Genomic DNA, 26142 nt, shown 5'->3' on the forward strand with positions numbered 1-26142 from the left:
AGGAGCTGAACCCTCCTCAAGACACAGGTGAGCCTGATCACACAGCCAGCCCTAGCGAGGAGAATACTGCCTCCCTTGGACACGTTTACTGCAGTGTGTGAAAGACACTGAGACAACAGCTCATCTGAGTTGTGCCCAGGCTCCTGACTCTCAGAAACACTGAAGAAGGGCATGCATGCTTCAAACCAGTAAGTTTTAGCATAATGTGTTACATAACACTTGATAATATAGCATTTATTCATTTATTCATAAACTCATGTATTTAACAAATTGACATTTTTCTGCAAGTCATATCCTAGATGCTGTAGAAACCAATGTGTACTTCACAGTCTCTTGATGCTCCTTGGTTCATGGAGGAGATGATGCCTGGGGGGTCAAATGAAAGGTCATCTGGCCTAAGAACTTTTCTTGTGTTTACAATGTGTAATGGAGACAAGTAGAAATGAAACGGGAGATTTGCCAAAGCCAAGGAAGTTTAAAAGAACAAAGAGAAAACAAAACAGGAAGAACTGGCTATGTCTGTGTGTGTGTGTGTGTGTGTGTGTGTGTGTGTATGTGTTTGTAGTGTTCAAGCCCACAGGACACTTCATTCACTTTTCTCTGCTCAGCTCTGACGGAGTATTCTTGATTCCAGAATAAGACTCCCTTTGTCTCCAGTATTCATCTACTTCTCTAGAATCTAAAACAAAGCAGGTAAAAATGAATTCTTCATTACACAACTAAGGAAAGCTCAGGTTACTGTGGCAGAGAGAAAGGCTACACTTCTAGTTATCTTTCATAAGCTTCAGGCCCCTGTGATTCAGTTGTGGCTTTGTTGTACTTTCTCACTGACAGGTGTGTGAGCCTCTCTACACAACCAGAGATGCTGTGAGGGAAATTATCCTTAAGGATGGAATCAAATTAGCAATAAAAACTGCTTCCACAGGAACACAACAAGAGCAAGGAGGCTATAGGAATCACCAGATACACTGCAGAATCTGGGAAAAATCTACCCTAGAACAAGCCCAAGGACTTTATTTTGAATTTAATAATTTTTTAATTCTGCAAGTCTAGAAGAAGCCCAATCAAACTTGCTGATAAATTGTCCCAATTTAAAAGGGATTTGGTTTGAGACTTTTGTACTGAGCTCTTATGCTTTTTCTCCTGTGTTTGTGTCATGAAGCACACTCAAAATTGAAATAAAAAAGCCCTTAAAGATTTGTCTTTTGTCATTAAAATATTTTGTTGCATTAAAATTTTATTTTATGAGTGAGTGTGTATGCGCGTGCATATGCGTGTGTGTCTGTGCATGTCACAGAGGATATAGAGAGGTCAGAAGACAACTTGTGGGAGTTGGCTATCTCCTTCCAACTCTGAGCACCAGAAAGAAGCTCAGGTTGTCACCATATCATCAGGTTGTCACCGTGTCATCCGGCTTGACTGGAAGAGCCATCTGAGCAGCACAGCCTATTGTCTTACTTGTTATCTCCCCTTTCCACTTACTAAGGCACAGTTTGAATGGCATCTTATTTGTATATTTTGTACACATGTAAGTGACATCATAGACTATCACTTTTGGTTGAGATGTTTTCTGTCAATGTAATGTATATGGGAGTCATCCCTTTTGTTGATTGTAGCAATTAAGTGTCCTGTTTAATGTGTCCTAGTGTGTACAGTATTCCAATTGAACCATTCTGCTTGTGGTAAATATTTAGGCATTCAAATATTTAGTTATTAGGGACAGAACTTCTACAAATGTGCATGCACAAATATTGCAGTAGACAATTGTGGGCACTAAAGAGTAAAATTGCAGTGTCTTCTCCACTGCAATGTAAAATGTTATTTCATTCTAATAAAATGTGCTTTTTGATGTTAGGCTATGTGACAAGCATATAATGTTTAACTTTATTGTCAAGAAAATGTACAATTAATTAAATGTAGTGTGCACTGATATCTAATAACTAGTAACAATGTGTCTAGGTATGTTCCCTGAGGAAATTCTTGTACAGATGCACAAGGAAACATGTACAGAAATATTTGTAGTAGCATTCTTGTGCAGTTGCAAAGATTACTGGGGTGTCTTCACTAAGTCAATAAATGAGAGTAAATACACAGTGAGCTATGTCTAGGAAAGGGAGCATATTTAGCTACATTCAGCAACATGAATGAATTTCTTCACTGTAGGGTTTCAAAGCCAAAAATTTCTGTTCTGCTTTATAGTCATGAAGTTTTAAAGGAGTCTCAGCAGTAGTATAGAATGCTTAGAAGTACTAAGATGGCTAATGAATACAGTGTGCTGAGAGACACATGGGAGGGACACACAGCAGAAGCAGTAAGCATTGTGTTTGAGGGAGAGGTAAGGTAAGGGAGTAGGCTTCAACCACAGTGTGAACATTTACTATTAGCCTGCAATATATATATATGCAGGTGTTGCTGCTGAGCTTGGCATCATTTTATATGCTTTGCCTCTAATGATGAAAGACATCTTTCTAGTGTCCATTCTCATTGTCTTTTTTTCCTTTTCTGGTATCTTAATCCTGCAGTGAACTCAGAAGATTTAGCTGGCATGTGACTCTCCATCTAGAGCCTACTCATATCAGGATTCTTTGTTAAAGATGTGGTCATATATCTAAGTTCCTAGCAATGGCACCTGATCCTGAGTGGGGAAAACATCTGGGTTACATCCTTAAAGGGACCTCAGTTAGGGTTTTTATTGCTGTGATAAAATGCCATGACCAATAACAACCTGCAAAGAAAACGGTTTATTTCAGCTTATGAATTTCAGGTCACATTCATCACAGAGGGAAATAACTTGAGGCAGGAACCCAGAGGCAGGAACTGAAGTAGAAGCCATGAAGGAACACTGCTTAATGGCTTGTTCCTAGTGACTTACTCAGCCTACATTTTTCTATGCCCCAGGAACGCTTGCACATGGATGGCACAACCTACAGTGAATGGGGTCCTTTCATGTCAATCATCAGCATTAATAATAATAATAATAATGTCCCCAGAGGCTTGTCTATCTTAGGCATTTTTTTTCAATTAGGATTGCCTCTTCTCAAATATGTCATGGCTTGTGTCAAGTTGACAAAACCCAACAAGCACCAAGGAATCAGTTTGCCTGTATCTTCTTTACCTGTTAGTCAATATTGTGCTGGCAGAAGGACTTCAGTTGTGTACATACTGACAATACCCTAAGAGACAGTGCAGACACAAAATTGAAGACCTACTAGTTCAGACTTCCTCATCAGAAAATACAGCTCTTTGGATTCCTTAGTATAGAGGAGTCTGTGCTAGCAGCTCGACCTGCATGATCTGAGCAATCTGGCACTAATGTCCATGTTTATTGTAAAGGTGAATAGATTTCAAAGAAGCAGTGTGGACAGTAAGGATTCACATATGGAAGTTTTAAGTTTTTCTATTTGTGATATCCTTGATCTACTTCTTCCCCAATCTGGCTGTCATCTTCATCATTTTTAAGGGGACAGAAGCTGATATTCTTCCTGCTTTATTAGGAAACTATAAAGGTCAAACAAAATTGTGCCAATTATATAACTGGGTACAAAAGCAGACAATTAGTATAAAGAGAAAAACATTTCTACAAAATCTTATTTTTGAACAAATTAAAAAGTAAACATAGTTGATAACAATAGGTTTTTGAATAAATAGCATAGCCTGCTATTTAACAGATCATTTAGTAGGTAGATTCCTGCATGCCAATACATTGATAGTTTACAGAAATTGTTCCACAGAGACAAAGCCAAGAAATATTTGTATTATTTCCTTCTAAACTTTCCTACCCATTAGCTTCACATTTTCCCACTGTGTTCCATAGAAGAACCCTAGTACTAGCTCTAATCCTAAGGAAAGTGTTTAGTGTCATTACTTAGAAAGATTTAATTGCCACTTTGCCTCTGGCTTAAAAGAAGTTGCAGAGTTGGGAGGGCAGGGGAGATAATGACTCAGTACGAAAGGTTCTTTCTAGAGCATTTGTTATTATATAATGCATATGTGGATAATTTGCAGAAATACAAGGAGCAGGGCTAACAACCCCTCTCCAAAGTACAGACTTATCAAACTGTTAAAATCTGAATAAGAAAGCCCCAGAAACTTCCGCAGACATTGACCTTTTCACCTCCTTATTGAATAAACCAGGCTTCTCATGCTCATTCACACACAACCCATTAGAGGCTTCTTATAATCCTTAAACTAAATCCACATTTAGAAAGCTATCCTGGGGATCTGAGGATCCTTCCCGTCAGGGGAAGCACTTCTTCCCAGCTGCAGCCTGGTCTCTGTGCTGCAGCCACAGGGCCCCATGACATCTTCACTTCTCCTTAAACCAAGCTTGGTGCTTCCTTCTTCCCTTCTTCCCTTCTTTCCTTCCTTCCTTTCTTCCTTCCTCACTCCCTTTCTTCCTTTCTTCCTTCCTTCCTCCCTTCCTTCCTTCCTTCTTTCCTTCCTTCCTTCCTTCCTTCCTTCCTTCCTTCCTTCCTTCCTTCCTTCCTTCCTTCCTTCCTTCCTCCCTTCCTCCCTCCCTCCTTCCCTCCCTCCCTCCCTCCCTTCCTTCCTTCCTTCCTTCCTCATCCCTTCCTTATTCTTTTGTTTTCTCTTTTCCTATGTATGTGGTTATTAAGATTGAACTCAGGATCATGCAGATGGCAGACACTCTGTTCCCAGCATGCCTTGAATTTTCTTTCATTGAAAGCTGCTTCTCTTCTGCCAGACCTCCACCTTAGCATAGGAGTCAAACTCTAGAGACATTTTGGCCACATAACCTCAAGTAGTACCATTTATTTCCTCTTGTTTGACTACAACTTTCTCTACAGACCTTATCTCTCTTCACAGGAAATGGTGTTTGTTGACTTTGTATTTCCTTGTTTTGTGCATAAAGCAGCACCTTTGTGAGAGCAGGCATCACATTAAAAGAAGTTGCAGAGTTGGGACTCTCTTCCCAGAGCACTGTCAATGAAAGTTCAACTCCTATGAAGTATGTGCGTGGATGGATGCAGTTTAGCTATGTAGTGTACACACCTAATGTCCTCGTCATGTCGGTTCTCTGTGAAGCAAGACATCTTTCTTGCAAGGAAATCTTACTGATTTCCTGTAAGCAAGCCAATGTTTTAAGATCGGAAAGCCATGCATCCTTATCTCAGAGTTAGATCACAATGTGGAAAATGCCTCTCAGTGGCAAAAGTAATCAGAGATAATATGTTCTCTGAAATACATTTGGAATGATACTAAGCAGTCTCTTAATTCTGACAATTCCAATAATGGGCCTTGTCTTTCTATATTTTCTAAGTGTTTCTCTGAGAACAATACTTCCTGGAGGCACGGGTCAGTGTTTAAGAGCACTGGCTACTCTTCCAGAGGACCTAGGATTGATTCTCCCTACCCACATGGCAGCTCATAACAATCTGTAATCCATTTCTCGGGGATCTGTTGCCTTCTTCTGGCCTCCACGAATACCAGATATGGTACATAGACACATGTGCAAGCCAAACACCTATATACAGATAATAACAAATAAAAATTAAAAAGGACCTCCACATTGAATAATTTCAGCTTCTTTTCAAGAAAGGTGAATGGCTGTCCTTCCCTTTTTAGCATTTGTATTGGAGCAATAAAAAGATTATTTTCTAAAATATTACTTGCTTACTAGCAAAAGTTGGTGAAATGAGTTGAGTATATGTAGTTGGTCCCCTATAACTACACGTTCTGCACCTATGGGTTCAATCAACCACAGAATGAGACTATTACATCAAACTATAATATCTGTATCAAGCAAACCATTGCACTTGGCATGATTTCCTAATAATACAGTCTAACAACAGCTTATACAGCATTTATATACCACAAGCGATCTAAGGGTGATTTAAGGTATACTGAAGGGTGTACATGGGTTACATATGAATACTATGCCAGTTTTACATGAGAGGCTTGAGCATCTGTATGGCTTAGTAACTGCATAGTGTCCTGAAACTAGTGCCTTGGTGACAAGTATATTGGTTTTAACCAGTTGTATACATGTATGAAGTTAACAACACTCATGACCTGAGGAATTAAGGTAGATTCCAAAGTGGTAATTATTCTTTCTTCTTTTCTTCTGTTCCTATCCGTATGCAACATAGATTTATAGCTTCTTCAGCCTAGAGAAGAAGACTGCTTCTCTAATCTTTGAAGCCTGAATATCTCTGCCATTTCTTATATCAACAGGACATGGTAGAGTGACACTGTGACAGTACTGAATAAAATCTCAGGAGGCTTTAGACTCGTCTACTCTTTCATTTAGGAACCTGTTCAGTGTCCAAGTGAAAAAAATCCAGCATGTGGACTCCCTACAGAAGTCATGCTAGATTACACCATGGTTGGATATTTGATCCCCACATAGAACAGAATTCCCACCAAACCCTTAGCCAAAGAAAGACATGTGAGTATGGTAGTGACCAGAAGAACCAGCCAGATCACTTGAAGATCTGTGAGCTGTAGCAAACACGTGTTGTTTTGAGATACTGGGCTATTGAGATTAGTTTATTATAAAGAGCTGGGTAACTAATAGGAACATATGTACAATAGCAAAGTAAAGAGATCCTTATAGAATAAAAGGTTTTGCTGAAGAGCTTTGCTATTTGCCTCTGATAAAGAGGGAGTCCACATTTCTGGTCTTGTGTCAAGTTCTCTACCCTGAGCAGCTTTCATGTTCACTCTTGGAAGATGAGGAAAACCACAAATCTTTAATTCTCCAATCTTCAAATCCTGCAACCTATATTCTTTATCCCAATACCATAGAGAACACCCTTTAACATCAACACATCAGCTATAACATGAGGAAGCAAATGCAACTACAGTTTACAGCTTGACACTCCAGGTTGAAACAGTGGAGTGAGGAGGAAAAGTGAACAATTCTGGGAAAAAGCAGTTTCACAGTGAAGAGGGATTAGCAATTAACTAGAACCCCATTATGGTTATAGCTACATCTCGGCATCCTGCTGTTCACAGTTTATACATATTTAAATGCTTTTATGTTCATTATTGCTACAATAATGTTGGCTAGTAAACTATCTGGAATTCAGTGACCATATAAACTTGTGTTTGTTATCATGTTCATGAGTTTGTAAGTTGGCTAAGCCAGTGCTCATCTAGAGTAGGGATGGTTATACCATTCAAGCTACGGGCTGGGTTGACTTGATTTTAGCCTGTGTGCTAAGTTACTTTAATTTCAACTGTCTTGTATGGAGGCCCAGTCTTGTCATCAAAGCATAGGAATTTTCACCAGGACATGTCAAATGGTTTGCTCCTTAAGTCTACCTAGAGTTCATTAGCAAAGCAAATATAAAATGAGCGTCAAAGACAAGTAAAGAGGTCCATTCAATAGTTCTCAAGCCATGACTGGTAGTGAAACTTAAAGCAGGACATGGAAAGAACTGAGACCAATTACTCAACCAATCACACTATATTTATAATACAATTTCCTCTATCTTTTGTCTACTATTGGGTAGAAAAGATACCTGAGGTCTCGGATAAACTCTTTTCATTCAACCCAAGCAATCTCTTCACCCATTCAATTCCTGACCAGCTCCTCCTCTGTGGGGCTGCCACCATCAAACAAACAAATGTCATTTTATGAGATCAGCAAGACATGTAGCCTCCCACTGCCCCTCCCACTGCCTCATTGCCACTGTCCCTAACCATCTAACCTAAGGAGAGAAGCCACCTAAAACCTAACCCATAACCATTAAAGAAATATCTACTGTAGTCATAATTAACTCAAACACAGAATTGCATCTCAACTTATTTCACCCAAAATTATTTTTTAGCAAAATAGGAGCAAGTTATATAAAAGAGACATATAAAAAACTGAGACTCACTAACACCTGTCTTTCTAGAGTAAAGAAATATTGATAAACATTCTTTAGAAATTTTATATTTTCAACCAGTTCAACTAAAGAGTAGAACCATTTAGCCTTGCTTTTAAATTCTAGCTCTGCTACATGATTATTGACCTTGGAAAAGTGATTAATACCAACCCTTTACCTCAACCCCTTTCTCCCTCCTCCCTCCCTCTCTCTATCCTTCTCTCTTTCTTTCTCCACTTTAACCTCAGTTCTATCTTCTTTATTAAAATATCTTCCTTGTGGGGACTAGAGACAGGATCAAGTGTAAAGACCACCTGCTGCTCTTGTAGAAGACCTGGTTGGTTCCCAGTACCTATATCAAACAGCTCATAACTCTAGCTCTAAGAGATCTGATGCCCTCTTCTGAGCTTCTGTGGATATTGCATGTGCATGGGGCATGTATATACAAGCAGGAACACACACACACACACACACACAATCACTCACTCACACACTCACTCACTCACTCACAGAGTAAATGTTTGGTAATTATTACTGTTCAAACTGGAGGTAAGGAAGCAGGCAGATCACAGGACCTCCCCCAACTGAGTGGACTAATGTTTCCACAGACTAAATGATTAATATAGAATTAATCACCTTCTGGAATAGAAATAAAAAACAAATAATTTTATTTAGAGTTACAGAAGGGTTTAAAGAAAAAGGATAAACCAGAAAGTGCAATCAGGATATCAGACTCTGTTGACCAGGCTTCTAAAAATCCCTGCTTTCATTATTGAGGAGGCGAAAAAGGCTGTAGGGAGTCTGGGCTGGTGAGACATATCAGAAGGCAGATAACTAGTCTTAATTTGCAAGACTGTGTGTGGGCTATATAAAGGGTTCTATCATTTGGCAAAAGGTATAAAAATTAGGAAAATCATCATTATGTCTTTTCTGAAGCTGTACTTCCTTAACACTTCTGATTACAGTTCTGTTCTTCTGTGCTTGAGAAAGGACTAAGGAAGCCAGTTCACTTAAGATTCCATTTTGGGAGGCAGAGAGGAGAGTGATGGGATGTCTGTGGCAGTCTGGAAGGCTGCAGGGAAAACAATCCGTTTCTTGCTGATTACAGGAAGGATACCCACTGACTTCCAATTTCAACATTCTACAGCTATTAGTCTCTTGGAAACAGCAGGTACAATGACAATATTTGACTGTGTATTCTGGGAACAATCAAGGAAGAAATATAAAAAAATCAGGATGTGCTCTTGAAAATTAGATATTGTTATTGGTCTCCACATCTGCAGTGCCTTCATCTTTGTCCCCACAAACTGAGAAGAGTTTCCACATATGCTGCATCTTAATCTCTTTAAGTTCCTTTGGCCAAAACTAAAGCACATGTGGTAAACAAACTTGTTTAATACTCTTAAGATAATCAAAGGGTCATCAACTGTTAGAGGCAGTGCATTACGACAGAAAGACAAGAATCAATTTCTGTCTCTCCTTGATCAACCGTGTAATGAGAGAGGTAAGTTTAATGTGACCAGAGGGGACGTTCGTCCCTAGAACACTGTGGCCCATTTGTTGATATGCCATAAAACCACAGTGGCAGGTGGATTGATGTGACATGCCAACTGGTCTTGTAATGGTTTGAATGAGAACTTGTCTCATGAATTTGAATACTTGGTCACTAGTAGGTAGGATTGTTTGGGGGAGAGTATGAATTGCTGAAGGAAGTGAGTCACTATGGGCAGGTTTTGAGAGTTCATAGCTTCATCACACTTCTATTTTATTCTCTACTGTGTGTTGAGGATGCAATCTCTCAAATTTCTAATCCTGTTGCCATGACTTTCTGCCATGATGATGCTCACCCCTCTGGAACTGTTAGCCAAGATAAACTCTTTCTTTTCTTCATAGCTTGTGGATATGGTATTTTATCCCAGTATCAGAAAAGTAACTGATATAGGGCGTGTTTAACTTTTCTGTCTCTGTCATAAAATATCTTGACAAACCCAATTTACAGAGGAAAGTTTTATGTTGGCAGTCTGAGGTCTATCAGTTCGGAAGCCAGGGCAGCAGGGGCCTGGAGTAACTGATCCCATTTCATTATTTTTATTTTATTTTCTCCTTCTCATATAGTCTGGTATCCTAATTCAGAGAATAGTGCTACCCACAGTGGGCAGACAATTTTACCTCAGTTAACCTAAGGAAGATAATTCCTCAGAGGCTTCTCTCTCAGGGGATTGAAGATTCATGAGGTTGGCAACTGAGATTTACCATCCCAGATTTGTCCACTATTGCCCTTTGCCCAACCAGAAAGAAGGAAGCAAATACATACCCCGTGTAACACAGATGGTGAAGCCTACAGGCCTTCTACACTTAGGAGTCTGTTGGAACTAACTGAACATTTACTTGAGTCAGGCATTGACTACATAGTCAGATGTTGGCTACATAGTGATAAATGCAAAATGTATGGTTCTTGATCTTACATTGTCTAGGGCATGTCTCAAAGTATGTGTCATGACACCATATAAAGACTTGTAGCTGGATGTAGGGAGCAGTGGGGAAATTTAGCAAGAGTAAAGGTTTCTGAACACAGGAAGACAAAAAATTAGGTTTCTAATGGATTTATTGCACCTGTCTATTGTATCATGTGTCTTACTTGTATGTAGCCTTTATTCTTAACATGTAACATGTAAACTTTGTGCCTAACACACTATCATGCCATGCAGTGCTAACAAATGCTGCCTGAAATACTCTAGTTCAGGACTGATGTATGTCACAAACTAGAAACCTTCATATACAAAGTTTTCTGAAGGGACATCATGGTTGAGTTACAGAAAGCAAAGCTCACATGCTGTTTATAATTGCCTTTCCTCTTCTGTGGTTCTTAATCATGCTAGCACATTTGATTTTAAAAACCAGTCTGTGTCGCTGCCTTGAGCTTCCCAAAACCTATTAAGTGAATTTGGTTCTGGATAGAACAGAACTCCTAGCTCTCTGAAATGGCCCTAAACATATTTCAGACATTTTTATGCATATTTATGCAAAGCAGTGTTCTCAGAACTGGTGATTATAAATCAAAATATTGATCAGTTCTGATAAATGTTGATGATGCTTTGTCTAGGAGTATCAAGTATTGAGCCAAGATTTAAATTTTTTTTGTGTAAAACTAATCATGCCTATTCCATTAGCCTGCAGTTTTCATCCATCAATAATAAGTGATAAAATGCTATGCTTAACAGAGAATTGTTCTAAAATAAATTTCCCCGTGATTTATCTTCTGTACATGTTTGAATTGAGTACCCATTTTTACAAAGCTGCCTACTTGGAGTTGCACAATAATGTCTTCAGAGGAAGGGAAGGAAGACACACATAAACAAATGTGAGTGTGGTGCCAGGAGTTAAGTGACCTGCATCGAGCGCTATCCTGCTCAGAAGGGCTGGTTCAAAAAGCAAAAAGACACTAAAGCAAGACAATTTTAGCAGGTTTGTCAGGGAAGATTTCCTTTAACTTGCACATCAAGGAGGGGCACTAACTAGTCACAGGAGCAAGTGGAAACAACCCTAGGATGACGCAGAATGACAAATGCCTTCTATCGATGGGTAGTCCCTCCCACCACCACAGGTAGACCTGATAACTTGCTATTAATCAATGTTCCATGGCAAGAATGAAGCATTTTTTTCAGACATCAAAGTCTTAATCATTTGAATTTAAAGCAGATATATCTTGGTAACCATCTTTAAAGACAGATTGAAGCCCAGGGCTCAGGAACAGCAGAGAATCTCTCTGTTGCTCATTTGGAGTACAGCCTGTTGACAATCAGAAGGAGCTCAGAGGTGGAGTCCTTCCTGCTGAGCCTCCAGGTGAGAACAATCTGTCTGATGCCTTCATTCTGGTCTCATGAGACCCTAAACAGAGATTCTGAAGAGAGGTGCCTGAGTTTTAATAATGGGTGATAAATGAGTATTCTTTGAACCTGCTACATCTGTGATCAATTTTATATAACAATGTAAAACAATCGTAAAATATTCAATCACAATGACACAATGTCATGAGGAGGGGTGGGGTGGACAAAGAAGTATCTGGAGTTATGCCATGGGTCATCCTGGGGCAATGCAAGAGTCTGAGTATCATCCCCAGACCACTACACATGATACTGAGATCACATCAGATGCTTTAAAATCTGCTCAGAGAACGAATAAGTAATAGAGGCATGTTTCTAAATGGCATTACAACTGCCTACTCCACAACATCAATATCTCAATAAATATCTCAAGTTATTTATTGTAAAACCATTATATACAAAGACCTTTATTATTGTTACAAGGATGAAAATAGTGATTAAGAAATAGGATCAGCACTAAGAAGAAAATTTTCAGCCAATACAACTTTAGGGAACTTGTGACCCAGGAAAAAGCTATGCTGTTATGTGGAGATTAAGGACTCTGTAATGAGGTATGATACAACCCAGCAATCTGGGTCACAGCTGAAAGCCTGGTAATTTGAGGTTTCTCTTCAGAGTCTAATAAACTGTGTGAAAAGTTGCCAAGTATTAATCAAGTCCAAGGCAGATAGTAATAAGATAAATTGTATTATCAAAGTCATGATGGTTTGATGGAAAGGAAAGGAAATGCTAAGAGCGTTAGAATTCTATACTGATGAAGAACTCAGTATTAGGAATGTAAAGGTACCTATAGTTTGTCTCTGTTAGATGCTATAGTGAATTCAGTATTAGAGATGTAAAGGTATCTATAGATTGTCTCTAACTAGGTCTTCCAGATTTATCTGAAAACACTCTAGAAAGTTACAGATGATCCATGTCATTTCCTGATAGTGGGAATGTGACTGTTATTGTCACTGCCCATTGCACACAGACAATGATCTGGAGAAGGTCAAAGTCATGCTGCCTCTGAAGTGCTGTTAACATAAGATCAGTGTCACATTTTTCAAGTATCAGAATTAAAGCCAAACGAAACATCTTTCTTCATCCATTTCTCTTCAACATTAGCTGGCTTATATTCTTTCTAACACATAACCACATAACTCCATGGTGGTTTTCTTTTTGGTGTGTGTGTGTGTGTGTGTGTGTGTGTGAGAGAGAGAGAGAGAGAGAGAGAGAGAGAGAGAGAGACAGAGAGACAGAGAGAGAGAGAGAATGCATGTGTGCATATGCATGTGCACTTGAGTGTTTGTTGGGTGTATGTTTGTGTGGGTATGTGTCCATATGACTGTGGGAGGTCAGAGGTCAACTTTGGTATCTTTCCTCAGGTGCTACTTACCTTGTTGTTTGATACAAGAGCTCTTATTGGGATTTGGGAATTGACAATTAGGCTAGATTGGCTGGCCAGTGAGCTCTGGGGATCGTCCTGTCTCTACCTGTCCAATACAGGGGTCATAACTGCATGGCATCCTGCTTTGCTTTACACGGATGTGGGATTCGTTTGCATGCTTCTGTAGAAGGCACTATACGGATGGAGCCATCTTCCCAAACCCTGCACTGTGCTTTTCAAGAGAAATGTTCACTCTCTTTAGAACAATGTAATTCAGGATAACATGTGATGTTAAACATAAGCAGCAAGTGATTGATAAACTGGGCATGAAATTGACAAAAATGAGAGGAAGTGGAGAGTGGATGTATTTTCAAAATACTTTAAGAACTATATCATTACAAGCCAGTAGCAGCCTTGGATTTCACGAAGAGTGGAGGCTCATGGTCTTCCACTCATTTATTACATGAAAGAATGGATCTTAGAGAGATCACCTTGGGTTTGTGAGTTAGCATTGGAATCCAACTCAAATAACTAGATAACTGCTTCTCCAGCACTCTGAAAACTGGAAACAATGCTGACATCATAATGGATTGCCAGTGGTGTTACAGGGAATATTAGGTGGGTTATAAGCAATTTTCTCTGATGCCAATCCACATATTTTTAAACAAAATGGACCATTAGACACTTTCATACACAATAGAGAAATTATTTTGAAGGCTCCTTGCTTTCTTTGTGTGTTTTGATAGACAGCTCATGTTACAACAGAACTGATTCAGAGCTGATATAATTGTTCTTTCTTCATAAATTCCTCCTCTCCTTTGAGAGGAGACTGGCAGTCACTGGAAGCTTCTCAGAAATGGGGACATCACTCAAACTTGTAGAAAACAGCTCCCCAAAACAGATTAGAGCTCCCTGCCTCTAGGATGTGTTGTGCATAGGATGGAAATGCTACGGATAATCTGTGCTTTGGAAGCACCTAGGTGTTCTTTGTCTTGTAAGGACACAAAGGCATAGAAAATGTAAAACTAAACAATAAAAAATGTCAGTGGGTCAGGATGAAAGCAACCCAGTTATGGGTCCATATCCTTGTACTTCTACTTTGGCAGCATCTTGCAAGATGAGAAAGAGAGGGTTTGAAGCTCTCATCTGTGACTCCTAGTAACAGGGCTTGGCAAAGTTCAGCATCCTCTCTGGCCTGTCTGCGTGCACTTTGTGTCTTGCTCTGTTCTTAGCTAGAGACACAGGAATGACTTACCCTGCACACACTACCCAGTTCAAGACAGAATTGCCTTTGTAATAAAGTCATACTGTTGATTACACACCAAGACCTCACAATACTCACAGGGCCTACTCATCCCTCAGCCACAATGAGACCAGTTCTATGGTTCCTGAGACCAAGGCCCACTTAAGGGCTCACATAGCATCTGATAAAAACACAGTTACAATTTGGTCTTCAAAATAGTCGATATTTCATCAGCACACTTATAACATATGATTTTTAATCTTTTCCCAGTGGCTTGTAAAAGTGGATCCACTGACCCATAGTTCTAGGCTAAGGAAGAGGCACTTACCTGACAGGCATTATACAGGAGTTGATGTTCAAACTTCTTGATTCCAAGAATGTTCTGAAACATCTCATAGAGCTGTTCCTTGCTCAGAATCAACTCAGAAGCTGCACTGGCTGTCATCCGGGCTTGCTGCTTCCTCGGGTCCTCCTCACCACGGTAGATGGCATCAAACTTGGCCATCCAAGAGCTTAGCACAGTCTCCTTGCTGAGGCCGTCAATCTCAGGCAGGCTGCGCACCCTCTTCTCGATGTGTTTCTTGAAGACCTCCCGAGAGTCATTGGCTGAGCAGCCCCCACTCTGTACCATGCGGGCCACGCGGTCACTCTTGAGAAACACCTGTGCAAGGGACAGCCAAGAAAGATGGAGTCAGGCCTGAAGGTGGCACTGCCCTGAACTGCGACCTTCACACGTACTGTGAACTTCCTCATCCTTGCTGTGTTACTTCAAAGATGCCCCTTTCACACACTCTTCAGTGCCCAAATCTTAAATCAAGAATAAAAATAGTATAGTAGCTCTAGTATTTGAGGAAGTGTGTCCCAAGACCCCCAATGAATGCCTGAAACCACAGATATTAAGTGTACTTTACTTGAACCGTGGTGTTTATTCTGCTTGAAGACTTTCCAGTGAGAACCCAATTATAGCAGTACATTATAATAAGAGCTATTTAAAGTATGTGGATTGCTTGACTCTGGAATTTTTCATTTAATACCTTCGGTCTAAATATAAAAGGAAAAAAACTGAAAAGTTGAGACTACAGCAGAAAGAAGTACTGAGCTTACAAAATGGCCTCAAGGACTGATCTCCTGATAGGCACAAAGAGAGCATAGGCTATGGCGAGACTGGCTGGATTTTCTTCTGTTTCTGCGGCCCAGTGGCTATATAAACTATGGTAAGTGAACCTCTTTGGAACGTTCGTGTTCCTGTCTATAAAAAAGGGCAATACTCAACTCTATACAGGTTGTTTTAATTAAGTGAGTCATTTGAAAATGTGTGCAACGGTGCCTGGATCCCTAAATGCCTCATGGGCTGTTAATATTGTCATTAAGTATCTAGCACACAGCACTTAAATGTTAATCACTGCACGCATCTCCTTTATTCTCTAAAGGATACTTATTAGTATCAGGAAAATACGTTCTAATTTTCTGTCTCCTTGACTGACATACAATTCTACATGTGCAAGAAGTGCTTCTGTGCTCCTCAAGTCTCTCCAGTCTCTGGATAGCATATGATGCTCTGTAAGAGAACTAGGAATATAGCGGCTGTTAGGTTCAGTCTACTATGAAAGGTGTGTGCAACCTTTTGTCATTGCAACATGATTCTGTGTCTACAAATGTGGAAGAACTGTACAGTCAACTTCCAAAGACAGAAAAAAACCCCACAAATATTCATAGTTTTCAGTAAGATTAATGTTCTGTCCTCTGTCACCTATGACTTATCAGCCACAAGTTGGATATGACTGAGGGTAGATGGGAAACAAGATTTCACAGAACAGTAGGGACTTTCCCATCATAACTACCACTGCCTGATTATAGTGTCTACTCACAGACACATGAGGATAAAGAGAAAGAGGAGGAGTGGGGGAGAGAGAGAGAGTCCATAGGCCCATGAGTGTATGCATGGTATATGTATGTGGTATATGTGCACTGGTATGTATGAATACCCACTTCAGTGCATACTCAGAGCCAGGGAGGGCATTCAGTGCCTTGCTTGATCACCCTCCACCACACTTTCTTGAGACAGTCAGAGTCTGTTGCTTAACCCAGCATTAGGCTGGGGGTGGGGTGGGCAGCAGGTCCCAGTATTGTTGTTGTCTCTATGTCTCTATAGTGAGAATGGTTACAGATACATGCACAGCTACACTCAGTTTTCTTAGTGGATTCTGAAGATTTGAACTTGGGTTCTTGTGCTTGCACAGCAAGCACCTTTACCCTTTAAGCTCTCTCCTCGGCATCCACTTGGTTTTTAAACTTCACTCTGCTTCCTCCTTCTCTTTGGGGTTCTTCCATCAAGCAGAGGACCTTCCAGCTTTGCTGCCTGAGCCCTAGGAGTTCACTACTTACTAAGGACAGTTTTCCCTTGTTCCACTGACCACACTTGAAAGCTCACACAAACTCATACATAGTGTAATACAAAGTGCTGGTGCTACCACTTTGCATTCACAGAGAGGAAAAAAAAAACCCTGACACTTTGGAGCTGTATCTTGGTCACAGTCCAAAAGTACATAAAGGTCCTCCAGAGGCCAATCAAACTCGTCACCTTTCCAAACACCAGCACTTACCTTGCAGGCTCTGAGAGGGTATTGCCTAGTGCCTTGTGGAAAGCAATCAGCCTTGTGCATCATGACTAAGTCATACCGGGAGAAAACATGTTACCAATACAGACTCCATTTACTGTTCATTTAGTGATGTGATTTAGAAAAGAGGCTGGAGGGTTTGTTTTCCTAGGTGAAGACCATGACATGTTTTGATGGTCTGGGACCTACAACTCAACTAGATGTGAGCATTAATTCTTAAGTCAACTAGAGGAAACATGTCAAATACTTCTCAGGTCTGACCCAGACTTCATGAGCTACAGAGTTCACTTGGGAGCCTGCACTTAAAGATGACATGCTTATCTGACTTATTATCAATTTCACCTATAGGTCCAGGTCTCAAAGACTAGGGAGCTGGACAGATGGCTCTGTCAGGAAGCATATGATGTGCAAGCATGAGGACTTAAGTTTGATCCCTAGCAGCCATGTGAAAAAGCTGGGTATGGTGATGTGCAACCATGATCCGAGCACTGGCACTGTGAGGATAGGAGAAACTTACTGAAGCTTACTGGCCAGCTAGCCTGGTCAAATGTCCAAATTCTGGGTTCAATGAGAGATTGTGTTTCAAGATATAAGTTGAAGAGGTATAGAGGATGACACCCGAAGTCAGTATTAATCTCTAAATTTACACACACACACACACACACACACACACACACACACACACACACACACACACACACACGAATGCACATGCATGCACATGCACACCACAATGTATACATCACCAAAGAATAGTAAAGTTACAAAGCAAGTTGAGGCATCTTTAGGAAGATAATGCAGCATTATGGATGGGGATGCAAAACTAAGATTCTGTGTCACCTGGGGTAAATCATCCTCCCTCTCTGATTTCCAATTTCACATCTAAAGGGTGAGAAAGTTGAATTATGAAGTCTTAGTGTTATCCTTCCAGCTGCAATGCCTTCATGACTATTAGTTCTTTTTTAAAGCATGTACTAGGTGGGAAACACTACACTAGGTACTGGTGGTACAATAGTAGAACTGGGCATAAACTGGGTACTCACAGAATGCAACAGAAATCACCTAATAACTTCATACAAAATGATCACACTCTGGAATGACCACTGACAGCACAGAACCCAGCAGTCAGGGGTGGCTCTGTGGGAGTCTATGGTAGTCAAGCATCCAGGGGTGGGGTGCCTCTGTGGGAATCTAGGGTGGTCAAGGAGAACCCAGTAGGTAGGTGTAAGTCTTTTATTCTCCTGATGTAATTGTCATCTCAGGTTCACAGCCTTACTCTGATAACCTAGGCTGCTCCCGGAAGCTTCCAGCCTTCATACAATCTATCTAGGCCTTGAATGCTCTCAGCTTTTGAGACTTACTGCTGAGTAAGCTCACCCTTTCTTTTGTTTTCTGAACTCTGGCTGACTGGTCAACTCATCTGTTCTGGCTCAATCTCCTTTCCATGCTCACTGATTCAATCTGGCTTCTTTCCCTTCTGACTTGGCCTCAAACTAACTCTAGCAATCTGTTCTGATCTTCTGGCTCCTTCTCATTCTCTGGCTCCTTCTAGCTTCACTTTTGTTCAGTTGTTCTCTCCTTAACCTGTTTCTATAAAACTCTCTCAATAAAACTGCTTCCTCTCCTTTCTCCATCTGCCTCTCCTCATTTTCCCTTCTTATGTTGTTTCTTTCTTCCCTTTTCTTGTGGGAGTTGGGCATATTCTATCCTGTCAAACCTTTCTTCGATTCATCACTTTGTTTGCCACTCAATTAGACATCATTTTCAAGCATGGTTCTTCCTTCTACAAACTAACTTTACCTTCACTGTTTGGGATTAAAGATGTGTATTAAGGTCAGGTCTATAGTCCAGCCAGAGGGACTAAAGGTGTGTGCTAAGTGCTGAGTCACATCTCAATTAAAACAGGTTTTTGTCTGTTTGCTTGTTTCAGTAAATAACACAATCTTGGGATTCACAGTGTGATCAAATATCCTGCAACAGGTAGGGGTGCCTATGTTGGAGTCTATGTTGATCAAGAAAAACCCAGCACCCAGGGGTACCTGTATGTGTATCTAAGGGAGTCACTAAGCATCCCAAAAGCAAATACTTCTGAGACGGTAACTGAATATGAGCAGGGACAGAGGAACAGAGAGAATGTAGGTATTTCAGACTGAAGGAACAATTTGTGTAACAAGGTCAAATGTTTGAGGAAACAGAGAATTGAGTGTAGGCCACGGCTACACTCACACACTCACACACATATACACACATACACTCACATACACATACACACACAAACACACACATACACACACTCACACACACATACACAGATACATACACACACATAAACACATAAAGAAGCCTTTCATTCTTTGTTGTCAGCTCTAAGGATCATGAGCGGTTTAGAAATACTCAAAGAGCAATGGAGCCATGCTTTTTCTCCCCAGCTGTGCATGCCAGTGTCCCACAAACCAAGGAGAGCCCAATTAAACTCACATTCCTTCTCCTCAAAGCCCTGGTCTAGCTTTCATCTGCCAGAACTTTATGACTATTTGGTAAATATTTGAATCTCAAGGTAGATTCTAAGTTTTGAGAAGATAATGTTAAAGGGTTTCCTTTTTTTTTTTTTTACTTGTTTTTAATTCTCTCCTTTTCTCTGGTGTGTGTGTATATGTGTGTGAGTATATGTATGTGTTTATGTGTGTGTATGTATCTGTGTATGTGTGTGTGAGTGTGTGTATGTGTGTGTTTGTGTGTGTATGTGAGTGTATGTGTGTATATGTGTGCGAGTGTGTGAGTGTATTAGGTTTGTATGTGTGTATATATGTGTGTGAGTGTGTGCATGTATGTGTTTATGTGTGTATTTATTAGTGTATGTGTGTGTGTTCACATTTGCCTGTGTGTATGTGGACTCATAATTGCTATAGACAGAGGTCAGAAGACAACTTTAAGTGTTGGTCCTCTACTTCTACCTTGTTTGAGACAGGGTCTCTTTTACTGCTGGCTACTCCAGGCTAGCTGACCCATGAGTTTCTTTCTCTACCTCCCATTTTGGTCTAGAAGTACTGTGATTACAGGCATACGCTACTGTGTACCTCTTTACTTACATGGGCTCTCAGGATCCAAACTCATATCCTTATACTTGCATGGCAAGTGTTTTTTTTTTCAACTGAGCCGTCTCCCAAACATTCCTTGTTTTGTTTGTAAAATTGTTTGTACCTAATATAGTATCTGGCACATAGATGAGCCCAATGCATACTTGTTGAAGTGTACTGGTAAGAACAGTAAAGATGTTTCCAGCAGAAACCCTGTTGATTAGCCAGATTATATCAGAATGAGATGGGAAAACAGGAATCAATAGACACACATGTGGGCCTCCAAAAAATGAGTTAGTACCAAGATTCTATAGAATACATATCCATGAACAAAAAGGATGGTGACACTACATTCTGGACGTGTCAACTTTCCTGGTCCCTTCTTTGAACAGAGTAGTCACGTAGTATGTTTTAAGGGCATTGTGTTGGCTTCAGAAGTCCCTTAACCCATTAGGACCTCATTGCCTTTTACCAACTCATGAGGCCAATCCAGCCTTCCATCTTTGATGAGGATAGAGCAGAGGGGACTTTGAAATGAAAAGTGACCTATCAGTTCAGAGAAGTACCACGTGACTTCAGCCACTGCAGGAGTGTCCACATGTACATCAACAGGGAGGCCAACAGGGAGGCTGAGGAATGAGGAAATGGGGGAGAAAGCGTGTCAGAAGGAGGTAAGTCAGCCAGAGACAGAGGACACCAGCTGGAAACTCATTTTCCTGGCTTCCTAGTGTGCCAAAAGACAAGTGAGGCCAAGCTGGTGCCAGTCAGCTTGTGTGCATTCTAGGAGATCTCTTTGTATTCGCTGTGTTTGCTTTCCTTTCTTAGTGGGTATGATATGAGACTTCAGTCTTTAGGAACAGTTCTATCCATAGCATTCATAACCTAGTCCCCTGACTTCTCCTAGACAGGCCCCAATTTGAGGCAGAAGATATGTAGATACATGAGGGCCATTCATTAGCCTTGCCTTGTCCACGATTGCTAAGGACTCAACAGATTGTTTTTTAAATGAACACATTCATACCTAAGAGATAAGCACTAGCAGGGAGGTTGGTTTAGCTGCTAATTTCTTGCTGACAGACTGAGGCTAGGGCAGATCTTTTCCTGTCTTAAGAAGTAAATTATTCTTGGACAAGGAGATGGCCTAGTAGGTAAAAGCATTCATAGCTCAAACCTGGTATGTGGAATTCAATTCCTTGAACTCACATAAAAATCTGAAGCAAAAGCAACAGGAGATACCTGGCCCCAAAAATAAGGTGAGAGCAATAACAAGCTCCTTGTATGCTCTTCTCTGACCTTTACATGTGCGCTGTAGCATGGATTAATAAGAGTCAATCTCTCTCTCTCTCTCTTTCTCTCTCTCTCTCTCTCTCTCTCTCTCTCTTTCTCTCTCTGACACATACACACACACTATTTGTTTTTGAAAAGTGAAGTATTCCACATGAAAACATGAATAAGAATAAAGCTTGATATTAAGAAAAAGAAAATGAAACTCCCATATACATGCACACACACACACACACACACACACACACACACTGAAGGGTACTTTTATAGATGAAGAAATTGATGACTCAAACATTTGAGGCATTTATCTAAAAATCTTGGGATCCTGGTGGTGACTTGATGCCTGGCCTGAAGACCATGTGGATGTGAAAGAACACAGTGACCAAATCACATCTGAGAGAATCTGCTGAAGCCCTCAACCTCATAGCCATAACTCAAGAGGCTCAAGGAATAATTTGCAGCTTGTTTGACTTCCCTTGGCAATCAGGGCCACTAGGAAGGAACAAAATAAACCTTTGCACTCTTCATAGCCATTGGAGCACTTGGCCTTCTTCCGTTCATCCTTCCCCTTTCCCCTTGCATCTAAGGATGGCTGGCCTGTCTCAGACTGAGCTGGATGGGCACACAAGTGGGTAAAAAAGCTGTTTCTCAGCTTCTTTATTTTCCCTTAATGGCTCTTTACTATGGTAGTAGGGAGTAGTGAACAATTTATCCCTTAGCAACACAATGGTAATAGCTATGACTGATTTGTCTACTGTAGTACTTTCAGAATCTTTGAGGACAATTCTATTAGTCTTTAAAATATAACATAATTGCTATTGCTGGGTTGCATTGGGAAGAAATAATATAGTGGGGTGGAGGAAGGTGCGTGTGACACATACACACACACACACACACACACACACACACAGGTGTATACTTGCAAACACCAGAGAGAGATGGAGAGGAAGAAAGAAAGAGAAGAAAGGGGGAGGGAAAGAGTGAGCAAAAGAGAAAAATAGACAAAAGGAAGAGAAAGATAGAAGAAAAGAAAGGGAAGATAGGGTGAGAGAGAATGAGAATGAAGTAGAAAAAAAAGCTTGTCTCTTGGCGGATCCCTCTGCTAAGGACAGAGCCACACAGTTCTGACCAAATGACAATAATAACAACTACCAAATTCTCTCTGGGAAACCCCTACACTTTACTACAATGCTTCAAACAGGCTGAGCCTAAACTCAGGTTACAGAGGTGGTCCTAGTCTTGAGCCTTGAGACAGGCTAAGTTAACCTTACCCACTGTGAAAAAAATTCCTGGGTTTTTATAGTTCTCAGCAAAGAAGTGTGTTCCCTTTGTCCCTGGAGTTACTAATCTGGTAGGACATAGTTGCATCTCCTATATGCAGAGAAGGCAGGATGGAGCCAGCAGAAATATGGAGGGAGGGGGCATACTATAGTCATACTATTGGTATACTATTGGCATCTCCAAATGCAACTATGCCTAAGTCAAGGCTAGCCCTAACCTGGAATCAAAGTTTCTTGAACAAATCCCCTTTAGGTTTAAACCAATTTGAGCCAGCTGCAGGTCATTTGCAATACAAAGTCCTGGCAGAGGTAGAGGCTGAGAGAGATACAAGGTTTGCTAGGGGTGGGAAAGAGTTACCAGCTTCTCAACAGCCCAGGGGAAAAGGAAAATGGAGGAAGGGGGATGCTATACTCTGGGAGGTGTGTGGGCACAATGCTAATCCTGATCTCTTACCTTTATTTTAGGGGATTAGCCTTTCCAGAAATGAGAATCTAAGGCTCTCTAAAGCCTAGCTAATGAAGACAGTAGCTGGACCTCTAATTCCTCCATTCTTTTCTATGCTACTCAAATCCTAACAGAAAAGACTCAATCCTTCTCCATCCCTGTAGCCTCACCAGACGCAGAAGGAGCTTTTTCATAGAAAACTAGCCACTATCAATGAAACGAACAAATCACTATAGATATACTTCCAAAGATTCATTAGCAGGCTAATGGTGATTAATTTTCAATTTTAATTAATAGAAATGACACTTTCTTTTAATTTGCATCATTAGTCAAATGAGTGTTCTAATTAGGATTTTTAATATACACATTTACAAACTCCGGTCGATGAACATAAACATGAGAAGGGGCTGCCTGCTTTGACAAGCACTCTTTCATTATTCTCCCACTGGCTTTCAGAATCTGGGGGGAAAGGAGGGCATCAGTTTAATTTCCAGGCAGCTTCTGTGTAAAATATTTTATTAGAGTGATTTGCCCATTCTGAGTCTTAGTCTATCAATAAAATGAAATATGTCTTTGGTAACCAACTATAAAAGTGTTCTACATTCTAGGGTAACACTTAGCACATTACCTGTATATAAAAATGAGTTTGAAAACAGCAGCTTCTTCAGGTGCATGTGTCCATGTATGTGCATGCACATATGTGTACATGTGTATGTGGATGCTGAAGTTCAACTTTGGATCTCATTCTTCAGGAAACTTTTTTTTTTGGAGGGGGAAACACCTTTTTGTTTGTCTTTATTTTTTCAGACAGTCTCTTACTGGAAGGAACCTAAGGCTTTCAGAGTTAGGTTGGTTGACCAGTAGTAGTGGTTTGAGTGAGAACAGCCCACATAGGCTCATAGATATGAATACTTGGTCACCAGGAGTGGTACTAACTGAAAGGATTTGAAGGTCTGACTCTGCTGGAAGAAGTGTGTCTTTGCAAGTGGGCTTTGAAGTTTTGAACAGCCCATTACAAACTCAGAGTCTCTTTCTGATGCCTGCATAGAGCTCTCACCTACATCTCTAGCATCATGTTTGTCTGAGCACCACCATGCTTCCAGTCACAATGATAATGGACTAAGTCTCTGAAAGTGTAAGCCAGCCACTATCAAATGCTTTCTTCTGTAAGAGTTGCCATGGTCATAGTGTCTCTTCATAGCAACAGAACACTAAGACACAGATGAACCTCAGGAATCCTCCTGTCTCCACCTTCCCAGCACTGGGATTGCACCTCCTGTCTCCACCTTCCCAGCACTGGGATTGCAATCATACATCACTGAACCCAGACTTCTGTGTGGAGCTAAGAATTCCACTCAAGTCTTCAGGCTTGTGTGTCAAGCACTCTGCCTACCACATCATCAATCCAGGTTCTATTTGCATCACCCCCCACAACAAAACTCTAGTGTCCCTTGTCAGATGACTATTGACACTTCTGTATTAGCCAAGGTGCTACACTTTCTATAGTCTTTCTCAGATCAGTAGTCTAGGCTCAGCCCGTCAGCCTGCAGGCTGTACTTACCTCATAGTAGCTCTGGACAGCATTCATAAAGGCTTCATCAGCCACGATTTGGGTCTCCCCATTGAGGAAAGCCTGGAACCGGTCCTTGACAGTCTGAAGCTGCTGTTTGCTGATCTGCAGAGAGAGAAAGAGAACTTTGAAGGCTTCATGTAAACAGGAGCATGACTATTTCACAATAAAAATGCCCACCTGGAGAGGCGGCAGTGGCAGCAGTGTGTCCAGCGGAGAGGGCCGCCACCAGCGGAACCGAGGTGACAGTGCCCACTACCACTGGCCACTGCCGGCCAGTCGGGCTGCGTGCAGCAGAGTTGCAGTGCTTTTTACTGCACTGAAGTCCCATTAGACCTCTGCCTCCTGCCAGCTAGTTACAAGAGGCGTTCCGCCATCTTGGCTCCCCCACACCAGAGAGATCTGACAGTGCCAGGTATGCAGACATGGTCTGAGGCTAGCATCACTTGGGTCTAAACCTGTCAGGCTTTTGCCTGCAGCCAGGCCCTGGGCAGTTTGATGGGCCAACCCGGCTAGAGGGTCATTTGCCCTGCAGATTGCCCAGCACTCGCAGGGCTGCGCCTCAATCTTGGCTACCGGATGGCAGAGAGATCTAACAGACTAAGCCAGCTAGCAGACATAGCACAAGGCTAACATCACTTGGGTCTAAGCCTGGCAGGCTTTTGCCTGCACCCAGGCCCTGGGCAGCTCAGAAGGCTGTTTGTGTGCCAACCAAGCCAGGGGGTCTTTTGCCCTGCAGACTGCCCAGCACTTGCAGGGGTATACACCACCATCTTGGCTACCAGACACCAGAGATCTAACAAACAAAGCCAGATAGTAGACATAGCCTGAACTAACATCGCTCGGGCCTAAGCCTGTCAGGCTTTTGCCTGCACCCAGGCCCTGGGCAGCTTGGTGTTCTGCTGGTGCACAACCCGGTCGGGGGTTGTTTGCCCTGCAGACTGCCCAGCACTTGAAGGGGGCACACCTTGCAATCTTGGCTACCTGATGGCATCGCTCGGGCTTAAGCCTGTCAGGCATTTACCTGGACTCAGGGCCTGGGCAGCTTGGTGGGCCATTTTTGCACCAACCTGGTTGGGGGATCTTTTGCCCTGCAGAGGGATCAGCACTCAGAAAAGGTCCCCGCAGCATCCTTCACCATTATGCCCCGAAGGAGCAAACAGGCAACACCAGGTTCACAGAGACAACTTGGGGCAGGTCACACTAGGGCTCCAAGGGAACCGAAGAGGAGGGTAGCACATCAGCAATCTGCCAGGAGAAACCCAGTCAACCAGAGGTGCTGAAATAGCCTTATAGGCTCACAGGAGATTCAAACACCAGTCAGTGAAAACAAGACTAACTCATGCCAGAGATAACAAGATGGCAAAGGCAAACGTAGGAAAGTTACTAACAGAAATCTAGGCAATATGGCAGCATCTGAACCCAATTCTCCAACAACAGCAAGTCCTGGATACCCAAACACACCAGAAAAACAAGATTTGGATTTAAAATCACTGGTCATGATGCTGCTAGAGAAACACAAAAAGGACATAAATAAATC

General features: G+C 41.4%; 1 protein-coding gene across 1 annotated transcript in view; it reads right to left on the reverse strand.

Annotated features, from left to right (window-relative positions):
• Positions 1-26142, reverse strand: part of Cadps (calcium dependent secretion activator) — a 467230-nt gene that overhangs the window by 320212 nt on the left and 120876 nt on the right. Inside the window, exons 2-3 of the mRNA XM_052190346.1 lie at positions 24594-24707; positions 14657-14989 (exon numbers count right to left, since the gene is read on the reverse strand). Of these exons, the coding sequence (XP_052046306.1) occupies positions 14657-14989; positions 24594-24707 (447 nt within the window). The remainder of the gene's footprint in view (positions 1-14656; positions 14990-24593; positions 24708-26142) is intronic.

The sequence above is a fragment of the Apodemus sylvaticus genome, chromosome 8 (genome assembly GCF_947179515.1).
Source record: "Apodemus sylvaticus chromosome 8, mApoSyl1.1, whole genome shotgun sequence".
In the NCBI taxonomy this organism is placed as follows: domain Eukaryota; kingdom Metazoa; phylum Chordata; class Mammalia; order Rodentia; family Muridae; genus Apodemus; species Apodemus sylvaticus.